Source organism: Chionomys nivalis, chromosome 4 (assembly GCF_950005125.1).
Source record: "Chionomys nivalis chromosome 4, mChiNiv1.1, whole genome shotgun sequence".
NCBI classification, from domain to species: domain Eukaryota; kingdom Metazoa; phylum Chordata; class Mammalia; order Rodentia; family Cricetidae; genus Chionomys; species Chionomys nivalis.
This window is the reverse complement of record NC_080089.1, coordinates 74,054,339-74,072,828: the sequence shown is the minus strand read 5'-3', so window position 1 is coordinate 74,072,828 and position 18,490 is coordinate 74,054,339. Positions and strand designations below refer to the sequence as shown.

Sequence of the window (18,490 nt, the reverse complement as noted above, 5' to 3'; positions counted from 1 at the left end):
TCTAGAATGGGAAAAGGAACCTCTGTCTTCCCACCTTACCATGTGTGTTTTTCCCTCACATGTTAGAACCTGTAGCTAAACACTAGTGCAGCTTACTGCTCGACAAGAGTATCATAAAACAGCAAGCACATGATGATTAGTGCTGTGCACGACACTGGTAGTTCACGAACTCTCAGAATGGAGAAAACTAACTCTTCGTGTTCATAATCAAAGAACAAAGGCAAAGAGGAGGATAAACGAGGAAGAGGAAGCAGAGGTTAGTGCTAAGTAATTTTTCTAAGTGCAGGTCACAATGTAACTCTGAGATCTAAAACATGATCTCAAGACTGTCCGTATTATCTCTAGGCTTGCTTACAGCTAAATTAAAGAAACAAAATCCAATGATTTTTCTAAAAAGTTCTCTGTCGTCATCCCAAAGTACTTACTAGCTAGTGTCCACCAAATAGATTAAGTAAGCCCAAAGTTCTTGGCTTAATTAAAAAATTGAATCTCTTCTACTCCTAAATTAGACCTCAATCCAAGATTCTGTCTTCTACCTTGTTTTAGTTAAGGTTTCTAGTGCTGTAAAGAGACACCATGACCATAGCAACTCTTATAAAGGAAAGCATTTAGTTGGGGCTTGCTTACAGTTTCAGAGGTTTAGTCCATTATCTTCATGGTGGCAGGTAAGCAGACATGGGCCAGAAATGTAACTGTGAGGAGTTCTACACCCAGATCAGCAGGCAGCAGGAAGAGAAACACTGGGCTTGGCTTGGACACTGGAAACCTCAAAGCCGATCCCTAGTGACACACTGCCTCCAACTCGGTCACACCTACTCCAACAAGGCCACAAATCCTAATCCTTTCAAATAGTGCCACTCCCTATGAGCCTATGGGGATCATTTTCATTCAAATTCAAAATTGCAGCTCTCCTTAGAATGCCCTTTGCATTGTCTCAACCCACAATTGAAAAAAAAAAGCCCATCTATGTCGACATAAAATGTGTCTTTTAAGGCTCAACACAGCTGCTGTGTCTTTTTAGTTGTACACCTTTAAATCCATCTTCCTGGCTACCATCAATCACCCCATAGCACTCTGATGGAATCACAGCTCTGGGGCTCCCTCGCTATCAGCTCATTTCTGATGACTACAAGCTGCTACGAGACAAACAATTACGAGTCAGAGTTGCAGAAACTGTTCTGTATAACCATAACTTTTCTTAGCAAGACCTCAAAAAATGGAAGGGATTTTACAGATGAAGTAGCTATCTATGTTGACATTAAAACAATGCCACAAAAAATCTAAATTCATTCCACAGCAATTTTGAATTCCACATCAGGGAAGGTGTGTGTGTGTTCTTTATTATGGCCCTGAGGGAACTTCTCAGAGACCCCAGCAGTGGGGTCCCCTTTACATGTGCACCTACTCCTAGGTCACAGCTGTATCAGATCACTAACTGTGCTGGCCTCGATGCTTCTGGCCCTTTTCCCACTGGATTCTCATTGCCTTGACTTAATCCTCTCTATGTGTGGGGAACACCCAGGTGACATATAAGCACACATGCTTAGACACAGACTCTCTTGTGCTAGTTGGGGTGGTGAAGCCTGTAATGCCAACACTCTGGAGGCAGAAGCAGTAGACAGCTTTGAGTTCAAGGTCTGCCTAGGCTACATAGTAAGAACAGACTAGCTTGGGCTACATGCTAAGACCCTGTTTTGTTTTGTTTTAAAAAAGCAAACAAAAAGACTAAATAATTTCTTATGTTTAGTACATATATAGTTCTTCTTTATCATATAATTTCATTCAACCCACAGATAACCTTACAGGAATAAATATCCCCATTTAGAAGAGAAAAAAAAACGCTGGGCGGTGGTGGCGCACGCCTTTAATCCCAGAGGCAGAGGCAGGCGGATCTCTATGAGTTCGGGGCCAGCCTGGTCTACAAAGGGAGTTCCAGGACAGGCTCCAAAGCTACAGAGAAACCCTGTCTCGAAAAACCAAAAAAAAAAAAAAAAAAAAGAAAAAGAAAAAGAAAAACAACACCAGAGTATTTCATTTTACAATTTTACATTATAAAGCTAACAAATTATAAAATGATACACAGAAATTACCATTAATTCAAAAAACTAAAAGGAAAGAAAGTCCCATTAATGACCAGTTCTTTACCCCTCTCCCCCAAAGGTTTTAACTGACATTGGCTATTACTTACAGTACCATGATACAAGTCTGAATTCTGGGCTTGGAGAAGAGCCTGGTCCAAGTCCTGTGGAATCCTAGGCAATGCTCTCAATTACCAAACTTCAGTTCTGGCTAGTAACTCATCATTCTGTATTTTCCGTCACATTCCTAGTGCCCACCACTGCCCCAATCTCTCTGCCCTAGTATTATTCTAAACTGGTCATCACCACCCAGAAACAGCTGGATTAACCTACTTCCCCTTTCTTGTGGTGTCTGCATAGTTCAATGTGGGTTTCAACTTCAAGTTTGCATAGTGCACACAGTGTTGATGGGGACATAGTCTGTTGACCTTTTGTGCCTGTTAAAAGTAGTTTTTATAACAAAGTTCTGAAATACTCAGTTCTTCAGAATAGATGAGGAAAAGCAAAAACCAGAGCTAACCCTAAATCCCTTCCTGTATTATGCGTGGGCTAGGTCTTTCTGAAACCCACGAGACAAGTGAGCTAACCCATACCCCTGCCTGTGAGGCATATGGTGCCTGCCACTGCCAAATTCTCAGTTCACTTTCCAAAAGGCTTCGGGTTGACAGTGTCAGAGCAAGAACTGTTACTCACACAATGTAACTGTCTAAGGGTCATTTTGGTATGACAAATATTGGCATTATAGTACGTGAATATTATATATATTTATTTATTCTGTGTGTACCATGTGAGTGCCTGGAAGTGAAAGACAGCTGAATTATCATGTGGGTGCTGAGAACTGAAGCTAAGTCCTCTGCAAGAACAGCAACTTCTCTTATCACTGCGTCATCTCTCCAGCCAGCCCCTGCAGTTAGAATTTCAATCCAGATTTAATCATGAGGTCTCAGATCCTTAACTCTTGTTACATTACATCACACAGCTAAGAGGGTCCAACTGACCTGACTAAATGATGGTCATGGTTTAATAGTCCTGGAAAATCATCTAACCAAGCTGGGCCTGTGGTACAGCCCCATTACCCCAGCTACGTGGAAGGCCAAGGCAAGGGACAAGTCCCATCTGGGCTGTGAAGACAGTTGAAGGCTAGCCCAGGTGGCTAAATAAGATACTGTCTCAAACTCTGAAAATAAAAAGTATATCTATATATGCATTTATTAGTTGAAATGACTCTATACTTGGTATAACAAGTGGGGGAATGAGGAGTAATTCATTTTTCTATTTTTGGTTGTGAGCCTAGCCTTTAACGGCTGAGCCATCCCTCCAGGCCGTAATTCAATTTTTTTTTTAAAATATTTATTTATTTATTATGTATACAATATTCTGTCTGTGTGTCTGCAGCCAGAAGAGGGCATCAGATCTCATTTCAGATGGTTGTGAGCCACCATGTGGTTGCTGGGAATTGAACTCAGGGCCTTTGGAAGAGCAGGCAGTGCTCTTAACCTCTGAGCCGTCTCTCCAGCCCCCGTAATTCAATTTTAAATGTGTAAGTTGCGATTAGGAGAGAAGCCCCAACTGTGAAGCACCTGATTGTCCTTGGAGCATTTCAGCTCCTACTCAAAAAGATTCTCCCTTCAGGGTAAACCAAGAGTGTCATTATAGCATTCCAGCTCAGAGTCCTTTGTCGCATCATTTCACCTGAGCTCAGAAACAATACTGAGCCAAACACATTTTCTAGATGAGGAAAGAGGTTTGGGACTTGACCCAAATCACAAAAATTTATTCCCTCCCTCCTGAAACAATAGGAACCAGCTGAGCGTGAGGAAAGTGATCAGAGTTTTCTCCAAATGTTTTTGTGGATCACTTGCTAATCAGATAACATAGAGACCACTGACACCTGACCAAAGAGCCTTTGCCTACTTATTTTATAGTATTTTATTTCAGTTCAACTTGACTTTACAACATACACATATGCACACACTTTTTTCAATAAGAAAGCGCTAGGCTGGTGATGTGGCCCAGTTGGTAGTAGAGGGGTTGCCTAGCTAGCATGCAAGAAGCCCTGGGGCTGATCCCTAGCACTGCATAAAACTGCACAGTGGCCACAACCTGCAATCCCAGTCTTGGAATGGGCAAATGTTTTAAAATGGGTTTCAGGGGCCTGGAGAGATGGCTCAGTGGTTAAGAGCATTGCCTGCTCTTCCAAAGGTCCTGAGTTCAATTCCCAGCAACCACATGGTGGTTCACAACCATCTGTAATGAGGTCTGGTGCCCTCTTCTGGCCTACACACATACATACAGACAAAATATTGTATACATAATAAATAAATAAATATTTAAAAAATAAATAAAATAGGTTTGAAAAAAATCAGGTATAAAGTTGTGATAATAGCCTCCAAGTTACAGCTCAGAGAAATACCTAAGATGGAAAAATTTCAGTTGGTGTCAATATCTACTTTTTCTTTCTCCCATTTCTTCCACACTGATGTGTACTCGCCATTCATCCATTCATTAGTTCATTTAACAAGTGTCTATCAATGTATTGTAGGTGCACCGACAATATACCTGCTGTCTACAAAGTCGATGAGCCAGGGAATATAACTATGGCCTCATTTATCAACAGACAGCAAACAAGAAAAAAAAGATAACTAATTACAAAATTTGGTAAATGCTATTAAAGGATCACAGAATGCTGACACAGAACAGCAAGAGACATCTAGTTTAACAGACATATCAATAGTAACAGTTAATGTGAGTGAAGAACATGAGAGTAATCAGGGAAAAAAAATACCTCTCTGAAAGAAATGGCATTCCAGCCTAGAAGACAAAAACAAGGAGCACCATGAGATCCTGGAGAGAAGGGCTTTTTTCGATAAAATGAAAAGTGTGATAATCCAACTCTAAAAAGGTGGCCAGTGGCACTGGGTGTAAACAAAAGGAAGGTATGAACAAGGCCTGTTTTATCTGATGAGTACTGTCTAGGTGAAAGGGAACTGTGTGGAAGCTCACCTCAGATGTCTACCTGGAGTTCACGTATCGGATTCAGCCCTGGGTCTAATGTTTCGGTTAGGAACTGCAGTCTTTGCCCAGTCAGACCAACGGGAACCTCAGACATAATATGGAACTACTCCGATTTTGTTGTTTGCTTTTGTTTCTTTGGATATAACATCACACTCTGAAGTCAAGACTGGCCTGGAACTCATTCTGTAGCCCAGGCAGGCCCTGGAATTTGTGATAATTTTCCACCTCATGCTGCTGAGTGCTGGAGATGTGTGAATTGGCAGACTGGGTCTATTCTGCATCTTCCCCCAGCTAAGTAAGGAGAGAATGACCCGCTATTCCAAGTATAGCGATTTCCCTTTAAATCATACCAACACCAGGAATAGGTAACGCTAAGAAGTTTAGTGTTCTCACTTTAAAAAGTTCTCAGCTTCCAGAAGAAGCAAGGAAGACACTACCATGATCAGATGTAAAAATGAGAGGGACCAAAGAATAAAGCAAGCCAGGTGTGGTGGAAACCTGCGACCCTGGCAGTCCAGAAGCTAAGGCAGGAGGAGTGTTCCAAGCTTGAGGCTGGTCTGGGATACAGAGTAAGACTCTGTCTCAAGAAGAAAACAAAAACAAGAAAAAGAATAAATATAAATGATATTTGATTAAACAACTAAAATCCTCTGTACTTGTTTACGTAAGATGCTCAAAACACATAGATTCATCACTGTTTGAAGATAAATGAAATTTTAACATTTAAATCATTCAGTGTACATATACATTAGCTTTCCAAGTCTACCTTCAGATTTTTTCCTCATTGGACAGAGAAATGACAGTGCTCAGTCCACTAAATCACTTCCTTTTCACTGGATGACAAGCAAAAACATAGGGTTCCTCCCTGTCCACCCCTTTACCATCCCAGACTCAAAAGTCGCATCAAAGCGAGCAATTATCTGTCAGCGCCTGGTGTCAAGGCTCATCAGCGTAAGTGTGTGACAGCCTGACAGGGCGGCCGCTCTTAACTCAGATCACCTCAACTCTGAGCAGGAGCTCAATCAGCCCCTTTGTTTCTTCCTCCCGGCTTTCTCTAAATGCCTGGCTTCTTCCTTAGAAAATGTCCAACCGCAACAACAGCAGAGCACATTTGCATGCTTTCTAAGTGGCAGCTGCTGTTCTGAGCACATTATGTATGTTAACTTCATTTGCAGGGTAACTCTGAGCCAAGGTACTATTTATTAAAAAGCCCATTGTGAAGGCACTGGAGCTGTGAGGACCGGGAGCATCCGGAGTCAAGGAGCTCAGGGATAGTTGTTGCGGTTTCCCCAGCTTCTACATTTATTTGTTTGTGGTGTGTGTGACGGAGGGGGGGTGTCTGTTGTCTCCCTTCACCATGTGGGTCTTAGGAGTGAAACTTGGACTGTCAGGACTGACGGCCAGACTCCCTCAAGCCTACTTTCCCCACCAATTAAGATGTATCGTATAATACTTTAATGTAAATGACCGCCACCAGTGAAGCTGGGAGCACATACCTGAACTCGCTGTGAACTCAGGCTCACCTTTTTAACTATCTGGATGCTTTCTATAAGAAACTAAAATTCTAGCCGGGCGATGGTGGCGCACGCCTTTAATCCCAGCACTCGGGAGGCAGAGGCAGGCGGATCTCTGTGAGTTCGAGACCAGCCTGGTCTACAGAGCTAGTTCCAGGACAGGCTTCAAAGCCACAGAGAAACCCTGTCTCGAAAAACCAAAAAAAAAAAAAAAGAAACTAAAATTCTAGTCAGGTGGTGGTGGCACACGCCTTTAATCCCAGCACTGGGGGCGGGGGGGGGGGGCAGAGGCAGGCGGATCTCTGGGAGTTCGAGGCCAGCCTGGTCTACAAGAGCTAGTTCCAGGACAGGAACCAAAAAAAAGCTACGGAGAAACCCTGTCTCGAAAATCAAAAAAAAAAAAAAAAAAAAAAAATGCTATAGAGTATGTGGAATGTAGTCATTTGCTACACAGTAACATGTTAACTGAGTGTATTCTATTACTTAACAAGCAGTGTTAACTAGTATACCCACCATAAAAGGGAACTGATACACATGCACACACTCAACACCAGCAGACAATGTGCAATTTCTGGTTGCCTGAACACTTCTGTTTCACTAGAGATGCATAACTTATAAAAATCTAGAAGACTGGTCTCTTGCTACTAAATTCATTTGCACCACTCTCTCCATTACAGTAAACAAAGGAACAGTGCATTCAAAAACTATTGCTGTGAAAAGCAAATTGAATGCTTTGGAACAAGTCAGTCAGTCCATCCACCCATCCATCCACCCACCCATCCATATATCCGCCATCCATCTGCCATCTACCTACCTATCTATCCCTTCATTATCCATTCCCTCATTCATGCATCCATATTTCCACAGAGCAAATCAGTACATGCACACTGGGGATTGAATCTTGAGCTTTAAGTGTACTAACTATACCCTAACTGAGCTATACCTTAAACCCCCAAAATACACTTTTGATGAACTTCCCTCCCCCTAAAACACACTTGTGAATTATATAATACAAAATAACTAAAAAATTGCTTGTAAAATTAGAAATTATTAAAAATGTGAGATTCCAGCCTTAGGCTGCTCTGATAGTCTTCTTCCACCATACACCTGTGTTCGGATTGGTTTGCACAAGAAATAGTATGCCTAACTCTAAAAACAGACTACTTTCACCTCCAAAGGCTCAAAGAGATAGGGTATGACTTAAGGGTACTGAGCGTACAGGCCCTGGGGTTAATTCCTAGTGCCAAAAAGAAGAAATGAAGGGCTGAGGACCTGGCTCAGTGGTTAAGAGAAGACTGCTCTTGCAGAGGACCCAGGTTCAGTTCCCAGCCCTCTCACGGTGGCTCAAAACTGTGTGTAACTCTAGGTCCAGGGCATCTGATGTCCTCTTATGGCCTCTGAAGATAGCAGGAGCAACACACACACACACACACACACACACACACACTGAAGGACATGAAACGAAAAGCATTTTGATTTTTCTGTGATTCCCACTGCTTTTTATCAGCCAACCAAGTATCACACCCAATCATAAAGCATGTTCCAGAGCAATGTGGTCTACACAGTGAAATCTTGTCTCAAAAATGAGGGTGGACACAGCTGTACCCTCTTAAGCAAACAGTTTCAAGTTGCTACATTAAAACACACGCTTTACGAGTTCTTAGACAGTACCTGAGAGTCTCTTATTTGCCCTCATTTTACAGAGAACCTGGTATCAAGTAGGATCACATAGTTCTCCAGGACACAGACTAAAAGCCGGAAACAAGAGGAACAAGAACATTAGCAACAGAGGCTGCTAAAACAGGGGGCCAAAAACCAGATTTAACAAACGGAAGAAAACAGTGGAGTGCTTGAAGTTAGAGACACCAAGAAAATGTCTCACCTAGCTTCTCTAGATCCTGACACGGCGCCCAATTTTCAGCGTCCCCCGCCACTACCCCATTTGCAATCAACTAAGGCTGCTATACTGACTGTATGCACTCTTTTTCCTTTAAGAAGCATCTGTGTTTTGTGTGTGTCTTATAGAGAAAGGAAGGGAGGGGGAGAGAGAAAGAGAGAGGAAGAGGGGCAAAAGAGGGCATCAGATCCCCTGGAATTGGAGTGACTGGTGACTGTGAGCCACCATGTGGGTGCTAGGACCTGAACTCAATTCCTTTGGAAGAGCAGCAGGTGCTCTCAACTGCTGAGCAATCTCTCCAGCCGCTCTTTCTTTGTACTAAAATAAATGCCAGTACTTAGGTGGTGGAGGCAGGAGAATCAGGTTTGATGCCAGCCTCAATGACAAAGTAAGTTGAAGGTTAGCCTGGGCTAAATGAGACCAGACAAGAGCATGTTGCTTGAAAATTGAAAAAAAATCTGTGAAAAACTTACTTCAGTGTCTCTGTAGTAGTTTGTTAAGAATTTGTAGTTATTCTGAACATTGTTAAAAAAAAATCTCCGGGCGGTACTGGAGCAGATCTTTAATCCCAGCACTTGAAAGGCAGAGGCAGACAGATCTCTGTGAGTTAGAGGCCAGCCTGGTCTACAAAGTACGTTCCAGGACAGCCAGTGAAACCCTGACTCGAAAAACAAAAACAATAAACAAAATAAACCCATGAACTAGACAGTTCATGGATTTAGTTGTTTGTTGGTCGGTTAGTTTTATTTTTATTTTTTCCAGACAAGGTTTCTCTGTGTAGCCTTGACTCTCCTGAAACTTCATCTGTAGCCCAGGCTGCCCCTGCCTCCGGAGGGCTGGGATTCAAAGTGTGTGCCACCACCACCCAACAACAGTTCATGTTTTTATGGAATAAAATGCAACATTGGATTTAGGATTATTTCATTTCTGACCTGAGAATAATTAAAAAGATCAACAGCTTTCAAGGGAAAGAAAATCACTCTCACTTCTCTGGGAATCTTGGTAAATGGATTTATTTTCCTTATTAACTTGTATCAGTCCATAATCAAACCTTTATTGTTTAGTTACAGTTTTATCTAAGGTAAAACATGCTTTATAAAGTTTCTGTTAGCCAGGCGGTGGTGGCGCACGCCTTTAATCCCAGCACTCGGGAGGCAGAGGCAGGCGGATCTCTGTGAGTTCAAGATCAGGCTGGTCTACAAGAGCTAGTTCTAGGACAAGCTCCAAAACCACAGAGAAACCCTGTCTCGGAAATAAATAAATAAAGTTTCTGTTGTAAATGCTATTTTTCAACTGCTGTGGCTTTAAAGCAACTTTTTAATAAGAATCCAAGACAAACAGTGACTTTGATTTTATTTGCTTGTTTATTCTGAGATGCAGCTCCTGACCTTGGTGCCAGTTTTTCCAGTCACTGATGTAATCTAAAAATCTAAACTTAGCATGGTACACAGGCAACCCTCTCAGCAGCAATGCATTTGACGATATGCCTACAGACATAACTGTACACTTATTTCAACTAACAGTAGAACACTCAAAAACTAACTGAAAGCATGAAATTAATATAGCTGTCTCCCACTTCTTCCTAGTATATTTCAGTAGACATTATTACCAAAAGACATACTTTAACTAGACAATTTGTATTTCTAATCATTTTGAAAAATGGATATAGGAAAATAACCATTTTAATGCACAGATTCTTGAAAATCCGCTTCAGAGGATAAATCACTTTTTCCAGTCCTGAGAGCTGAGATTTCAAAGAGTTCCATTGTCTAGCCCTTCCTTCCGAACACAATGATACCTACTGCACGATTTCTTGGAATCAAACTCACAACTGATAAAGAAGTCTTCACTCCTAACCACTACTATTTTATCAAACTCGCCTCAGGGCTGTCCTTATCCCTAATCAGAAGGCTGACAAACAACTTCTGAAGTCTCTGAAAAGCAAAAGAAGGCTGGTGTGTGGTGTTGAGGGACTGTAATCTCAGTGTGCAGGAGACTGAGGCAGATGGGCTCTAGCCACAGCCACATGGGACACATCATTTATACTTTTTCTTTTTAAGGTATTTTTTATTATGTTAAAATATTCATATATTGGGTCTGTGTGTGCAAATGCGCATGGGTTGAGATCAGAGGACAACTTTCAGGAGTCGGTTTTCTCCTTTGTAGGCTCCAGGGTTTGAACTCAGATCATCAGGTTTGGTGGCACCTTTACCTACTGAGCCATCTTCTAGGCTTGTGACGGGGAGGGGCAAGGTATAGACATTATTTTCTAAGTCTTGAAAATGTAGGGTTAGAGCCTGGCAATGGTGCAGTTAATCCCAGCACTTGGGAGGCTGAGGCCAGAGGCTCTGAGTTCCTGAATTCAAGGCCAGCCTGATCTACAGAGCAAGTTCTAGGACAGACAGAATTACACAGAAACCCCACCCAGGGGGTGGGGTGGAAAAAACAAACAAACAATAAGTCTGGCAGTGGTGGCGCACCTTTAATTTCAGTGCTCAGTAGGCAGAGAAAGGTGGATCTCTGTGAGTTCAAGGCCAGCCTGGTCTACCAAATGAGTTCCAGGAGAGGCTCCAAAGCCACAGAGAAACCCTGTCTTGAAAAAAGCAAAACAAACAAAAAATAGATAATAATAATAATAATACAGGTTTAGAATGGAAAATTGGGCCCTAATTGTCCATATAGGGGACTGAAGCTGGGGTACTCTAAAAAAAAAAAAAACAAAACAACTGGAATTCACTAAGAGCACTAAAATGAACCAAGGAGAGGTGGGGGGGGGGGCGCATGCCTGTAATGCCAATATCGTGGAGGCTAAGGCAGAAAGATGGTTAGTGAGTTCTGGGCCAGCCCGGGTTACACAGTGAGATCTGTGACAGCCTAGAAAACTTGGCAAACAACAAACAAACCCACAAAAACAAAACACAGCTAGTGAAAAACAGTAATGATAATAAAATAATACTCTTTATCAAGTTCAAACTGAAGTTTCAAAAGTCGAAAAACTTTTCAGAAGTTGGATTGACTTTACCTAAAAAATGAGTAACTGCAACTAAAAAGGACACGAAGCATGCGGCCACTCATTAAACGCTATTTCTGTCACCTTCATTGTGCCACACACCAAACACTCTCCTAGAACTGGTCCTCCCATCCGACTTCAACCACCCACTCCATAAGCTCATCTCGTCCTCGGCAGCTGGTGTCTTCACAGAAACTGTCCTTTCACGTCTGAAACAGGAATAGTTGATCCTGTGGAAAATTAGGTTAACGCCTCTGAAAGGAGACAGAGAAACAAAACACAACTCAGGCCCTACTTAAATAAATCATTTACCTCGGTCTGGCTTCATTTTCGCATCCAATTTCCACCCAAAGTGCTGTAAAACACAGGTGTGGGTTCTTCCAACCGGCACACCGCTGACTCAACAGCTTCTGCTTCGTTTTCCGAACGCTATGAAAATAAAAAAGAAACATTCGAGTCTCGTTTTAACCCCTAGATCTTGCAAGAAAAACTACTAAGTTAGGCCTCTTCCTGGTGCAGACTGCAGTGACAGAACCCTGGGCAGGTCTGAAGAAAAAAAAAAAAAACAACCCTCAAGTCTGTGCACCGCCTCCCCGGGCGTCCTCGGGCCTAGCACCCCTGCTCCCCGCCCCTCGGCTCTCCAGGCCAAGGTGTCCTCCTCTGACACAGCGTCTCGGAAGCACAAGCAGGATCTATTTATGCCCTGGAGGGACAGGCACGGAGGAGGAAGAGTCGGGCCAAGGGAGCTAAGGCAGCCCTCGGTCAAGTGTCCTCTGGGCACCGAGGCACCACCGCAGGGGCCGGGGCGCAGCAGCCCCCGCAGCCCCCCGGGCCTCACCTGCGGGGCTCCCCCTCAGGCTAGCCTCGCCGAGGCCTCGGTAGGCGGGTTCCCGCCGGAGTCGGAGTCGGTCAGCAGCAGAACCCGGGCATGTCCTCAGCCGCGCCGACCCACGCGTGGCGCTGCCCACCCGAGAGCGGCTCCCATGGCCCGCCCGCTCGCCGCCCTCCGGGACCCCTCGTTCCTCCTCCCGGCACTGCTCTCCGCGGCCGCCCGGCCGCTCACATCACACTCCGTGCTCCGGGCCACGCCTCCCCGAGCGCAGCGCGCAGCGACCCCGCGGCCGACGAGACGCCCAGACGCCGAGACGCCGCGCCCCGCGCATCCACCGGCCTCGCTCGCTGCCTGCCCGCCTCGCTCGCTCTCTACTCTTTCTCTCACTGTTTGCCCTGTCAAAACACTACCCGGGTCACGTGTCCCAACAACAGCCAACCCACTCTCGTCACTTCCTTCGCCAAGGCTGCGCGCGCCGGTTGTTATGGCAACGCCGCCGCCGCGCGCCCTGGAGTTGGAGTTTGGGGACCTGTCTTCCCGGGCCAGGGTCTCAGAGGACGCGGGACCCACAGGGGCCACCTACGCTGCGCACTTAAGCAGCTACGGAACTGCGCCCAGAGTGCACTAGGGTCACCTGGGAGATGCCACCCCAGGGCTTACCCCAGACGGGAAGATAATTATAGTTCCTCCTCCTCCACAGGGATGCTGGCCTGGCGCAGAAGAGTTGGAACCCAGCCCTAAATACATGCAATTCCCCATAGAACCCGTGTTTGTTGTGACCAGGACAGGAAGATGGGGGCCATACATATCAGGTCCTCTGCATCCCTAAATTTTTCCGTATCTGCTAGGACTCAAGCTTCAGAAGCACTGGATGAGCTAAAAATAGCTCGCAACTTCTAAAGCACTGACTCACCACCAAGCGGACACTTCTGACATCATGTTATTGTTGGGGAGCTGTAATTTTCTTGTTGTGCTATAACAATGTGACACGATGACATTGCGTGTTCTGATGTTGTGTCATCACTTAAGCACAAACAGATGTCAAGAATCTGCTACAGCTAAAAAAAGCAACAAGGGCTGCAGCTATTAGCCGCTCAGATTATAGGCAAACCCAAATGAAGAAGTACAAAATTGCAAGGTTCTAGTTTCATTGGAAAAAAACACACTTATTTAAGAAACTTTTTTTTTTTTTTGCATATGAGTGAGAATCACAACAGGAAGGACTATGGCCGGCTCTGTGTCTTTTCCCCTTTATAGTTTTTCCATTTCTAAATTTTTAGAGGTATGATTTTTAACCCACGTTTTTGGCAAAGCACGAAATTGGCAATACTAGTATTATTAATTAAAGATTTGGTTTGATTTTTTTTTGTATATGAGTGAGGGCTTGGGATACTGCTCAGTGGTAGGGTGCTTGCCTAGCATGCACAAGGCCCTGGTTCAAATCTCTAGTGCCAAAGGAAAAATATAACAATGCATATGTGTATAAGTATTTATCCACTTGTGTTTTTGTCTATGTACCACATGCAGGCAGTGCATCCAGAAGTCAGAAGAGAATGCCAGCTCTCCTGGAACTAGAGTTACAGAAAGTTGTGAGTTGGGAACTGAACACAGGTCCTCTACAAGTGTTTTTAACTGCTGAGCCATCTTTCCAGCCATCATCATCATCATCATCATCATCGTTTTGCTTCAGATAAATTACATGGAATTTCTGTTGTGAATAAGTAGTATTTTGTTGATGATTAGATATGTACAATAAAATAACATGCACAACCGACGTGACTAACTTTAGCTCCAAAGCTGCTTTGTGCAGGGCAGAACATGGAGAGGTGAGCTGTTTCAGCAATGAGACATGAACCTTTGGACAACCGAAAGAGCTCTTTGAGATAGTGGTGGCCACAAATGTTAGCTGCTGGAAGACTTCCCATGGACATTATTTAGCAATGTCTTGTGCAATTTTTAAAGAAGGGAACAGAAGTTTGACGTGTTCTGCAATCTCTTCTTAGTTAACCCTAGTAATGGGAAACAGACAAAACAGTTACAGACAATCAAAAATAATTTAACACAACAGCTGGGGTCACATACCAGCTATTGTAGGAGGCTTATGGGAGAATAGGCAGCGAGAGCTGTGACTCAGCACCAACACCCCTGCTTAGCTTCTAAGAAGTATGAAAAACAGAAAAAATGGGCTGACGAAATCACTTAGGTGGTAAAAAGTGTTTGCTGCCAGGCCTGGTGACCTGAGTTCTATTACCCCAGTCCTAGGACCTACATGGTGGAAGAAAAAACCCGAAGCCCTCAACTTGTTCTCTGACTTCCATTCATGCATATATATATATATATATATATATATATATATATATATATCCTTCCACAATAATAAATATAGTTATAAACAAGAATAGAAAAATGTAGCTGGGCAGCGATGGTGCACACCTTTAATCCCAGCAGGTGGATCTCTGTGAGTTTGAGGCCAGTCTGGTCTTAAAAGATAGCCAGCGCTACAAAGAGAAACCATGTCTTGAAAAAAAAACCCAAAAAACAAACAAAACAAACAAAAAACAGAAAAAAGAAACAGAAAAAAGGAAGAAAGAAAGAAAGGAAGGAAGGAAGGAAGGAAGGAAGGAAGGGAGGGAATAAAAAGTGTTGAGAGAACACCTGTAATCCTACTACTCAGGGGCTGAGACAGGAGGATTGTTGTAAATCTGAGATTAGCCTAAACTAGCCTGGACTATGCAATGAGTTTCAGGTCAACCAAGGCCACAGAGCAAGAGTCTCCATTTTATCGTTGTTTTTTTTTTTTGTTTTGTTTTGTTTTTTTTTGTTTTTTTGAGACAGAATCTCTCTGGGTAGCCCTGGCTATCCTGAAACCCACTTTGTAGACCAGGTGGCCTTGAACTCGCTGAGATCTGCTTGCCTCTGCCTCCAGAGTGCTGGTTAAAGGCTTGTGCCACCATATCCAGCTGAGATTCTATTAAAAACCAAAACAAAGCATCTTCAGAAAGGCTGGAGGTGTGCTCTGTGGCAGAGTTCTTATCTGACATGAGCTCCCAACACTGCAAGGAAGAAATATGAAGACGAAGGAGACAAAGGCTGAAACTCGGTCATGTGACAAAAAGATCAGCAATCCAGAGGATGGTCACTAAAACATGAAGGTATTTATTTATTTATTTATTTATTTATTTATTTATTTATTTATTTATTTTTGAGACAGGGTTTCTCTGTGTCGATTTGGAGCCTGTCCTGGAACTAGCTCTTATAGACCAGGTCGGCCTTGAACTCATAGAGATCCACCTGCTTCTGCCCCCCAAGTGCTGGGATTAAAGGCGTGCGCCACCACCACCTGGCACATGAAGGTCTTTAATTCCACAAAAATCATTATAAACCAATTGAAAATGTTAAGAAAATCTTTCAGATATCAAATGTAAGTCTATGGGCTGGAGAGATGATTAAGAACATTGGTTGTTCTTCCAAAGGACCCTGCTTATAGGTGCCCATAGCTCCAGTTCCAGGGGATCCAATACTCTCTTCTGGACCAGGCACCAAGCACTCATATGATATCCACACATACGTACAGCAAAATCCCATGTGCATAAAATAAAAATAATTTTTAAAAGTAATTCTATCATTTATAGCTCAAGGACAATCATAAAAGAGCACTTAAGAATCATCTAATGTAGCCGGGCAGTGGGAGGCAGAGGCAGGCGGATCTCTGTGAGTTCGAGACCAGCCTGGTCTACAAGAGCTAGTTCCAGGACAGGCTCCAAAACCACAGAGAAACCCTGCTCGAAAAACCAAAAAAAAAAAAAAAAAAAAAGAAGAAGAAGAATCATCTAATGCAAACACGCGCTGGGCTTGCCTGCTTAGAGGCAGAGTCTGGCTATGTAACCCTGGCTGGACTTGAACCCAAGATCCCCTTTCTCAACCTCCCAAGTAATGTTATTACAGGGTGTGTGCCACAATTCCCAGAAATATACTCTTTCAAGTATGGCATTTGATAGCTTTTTTCATCATAAAGTATGTGGAAATAAAAATGCAAAGATAATTAGAATATATGGCTAAATCTAGTCTTGCACGGTAACTAACAACAGACAGACCAAACTGTGTGGGTTTCCTCTCTGAAGTGTAAGCTGTCTTTTCTAAATGGTTTCTCATAGCCAAGACACCAGCTTCTATAAACAATCCTATGCCTTTCCTTCCATTGGTTGTCTTCTCTGTCCTTTTGTGACACTGTCTACTCTCTGACCACAGGTATAAGGAAGTGAAAACTGGTTCTAGTTCCTGCCTGCAGAAGTGACTGTAGTACCTAGACACGCAAACACTTCTAAATTTAAAACCATGGCAACTTTTAATTATTCCGCAGGTTTGCTGAGCTGTGGGAGGTCTCTGTGTCATGGCATGTGTGAGCCTGTATCTGAGGTCAGAGGTCAAGCTTGGGTATCATTCCCTACCCCTTTGTCCATGAATGTGTTGCATTTGTCTTCCTAAACTTGGATTACATAATTAAAATTGCTTTTTCAGTTTTATCCATTTTCCTCCAAAATTCATTTTTTTTCCTTTTCAGCATGTGTATGTATCACATTTGCATTTCCAGTTCATCAGCTGATACATGTCTAGGCTTATCTGGTGTCTGGCTGTTATGAAAAGAACAGCCCCAGCAGCGGTTATAAAGAGATTTTGGTAGCGCACAGGCTCCTTGGGTGTGCCAACCATGTTCTTTTAAAGGCTTATTTTATTTTAACAATGTGTCTCTCTATGTGGAGGGGAGCTGGTGTGCATGTGTGTGCTGGGGTCCAAGGAAGCCAGGAGAGGGTTTCAGATCCCCAGAGCTGGACTTACAGGAGGTAACCATCTGCTTCGTGTGAAGGCTGGGAATTTAACTCAGGGCCTGGGCAGGAGTAGTACACACACACACACACACACACACACACACCCCTAAACCATCTCTCTAGCCTCCTAAAACTCCTACTTTTAATATGTGAACTAGGAGTTATAAAAAAATGAAGTTGTGGTTCCCCTCTCCTCTTTCCCTCCCTCTGTCTGTCTCTGTCTCTGTGTCTCTGCTCTCCCAATACACTCTTCCCAAATAAACTTCACACCCAAGCTCTAGAAGAAGAAGAAGGAGAAGGAGGAGGAGGGAAGGAGGAGGAGGAGGGAAGGAGAAGAAAGAGAAGAAGGAGAAGGAGGAGGAGGAGAAGGAGGAGAAGGAGGAGGAAGAGGAGGAGGAGGAGGAGGAGGAGGAGGAGGAGGAGAAGAAGAAGAAGAAGAAGAAGAAGAAGAAGAAGAAGAAGAAGAAGAAGAAGAAGAAGAAGAAGAAGAAGAAGAAGAAGGTGGTGGTGTCCAGGGGAGATGCTGAAGGGGACTAGGAGTAGATATGATTACATTCCTTTGTATGCATCTATAAAATATAAAAAATAAAAGTAAATGGAATATAAGAGAAATACCAGGTTGACTGGTGAGGTATGGGGAGAAGGAAAAGTGAGAATAAGAGAATTGTGTTTTAGGTACATTGTGTTTGAAAAACCCGTAAGCATCTAAACAGACATTCAGAAATAGAAAAATATTCTGCCCTGGGACCTGCAGCTGGGGTCTCACTCTAAGTACACCATGGTAGTGACTCCATGGGAGAAAAAGAGATAATCAGGCCTGTGGGGTATCTAGAAAAAAAGAGTGCTCACTTACCTCAACTGCAGCAAAGACCTCAGATAAGGCAAGGACTGAAAAACGTCCTTTGATTTGACTGTCACATCACATGTAAAGGAAGAAACAGTTTTGAAACTGCTTTTACAAAGAGAGAGACAGGGACTAGGTACACATTCAGCAAGTCATCCATGTTTGGGAAATTTACCATGTATTGCTGTGGATATGATTGTTATTTCATATCAGGTTAGTGTGGTATAATCCTGAGATGCGCTAATGTGCTTCTCTTGAACACATGTTTTGGGAATTCAGCATCATTTATACTAAATTCCAGAAATTCTATTATGCATTATATGATGGAAGGTTCCAACAACAACAACAACAAAAATATATAACATATTGTGGCTGGAGAGATGGTGCAGCATTTAAAAAAGCTTATTTGTTGAAAAGGACCAGGGTTTGCTTCCCAACACTCACAAGCACATCACAGCAACCTGTTATTCCAGC

The 18,490-nt window shown here is 43.3% G+C and overlaps 1 protein-coding gene across 2 annotated transcripts in view; it reads right to left on the bottom strand.

Moving 5' to 3' along the window:
* Atosa (atos homolog A) overlaps positions 1 to 12,745 on the bottom strand; it is a 73,640-nt gene extending 60,895 nt beyond the window's left edge. Inside the window, exons 1-2 of one of the 2 annotated variants that reach the window (XM_057766480.1) lie at positions 12,353 to 12,745; positions 11,827 to 11,943 (exon numbers count right to left, since the gene is read on the bottom strand). In XM_057766480.1, the coding sequence (XP_057622463.1) occupies positions 11,827 to 11,842 (16 nt within the window). In that variant the 5' untranslated portion in view covers positions 11,843 to 11,943; positions 12,353 to 12,745. The remainder of the gene's footprint in view (positions 1 to 11,826; positions 11,944 to 12,352) is intronic. The other variant, XM_057766481.1, reaches the window with a different exon arrangement.
* Between the last annotated feature and the right edge of the window lie 5,745 nt (positions 12,746 to 18,490).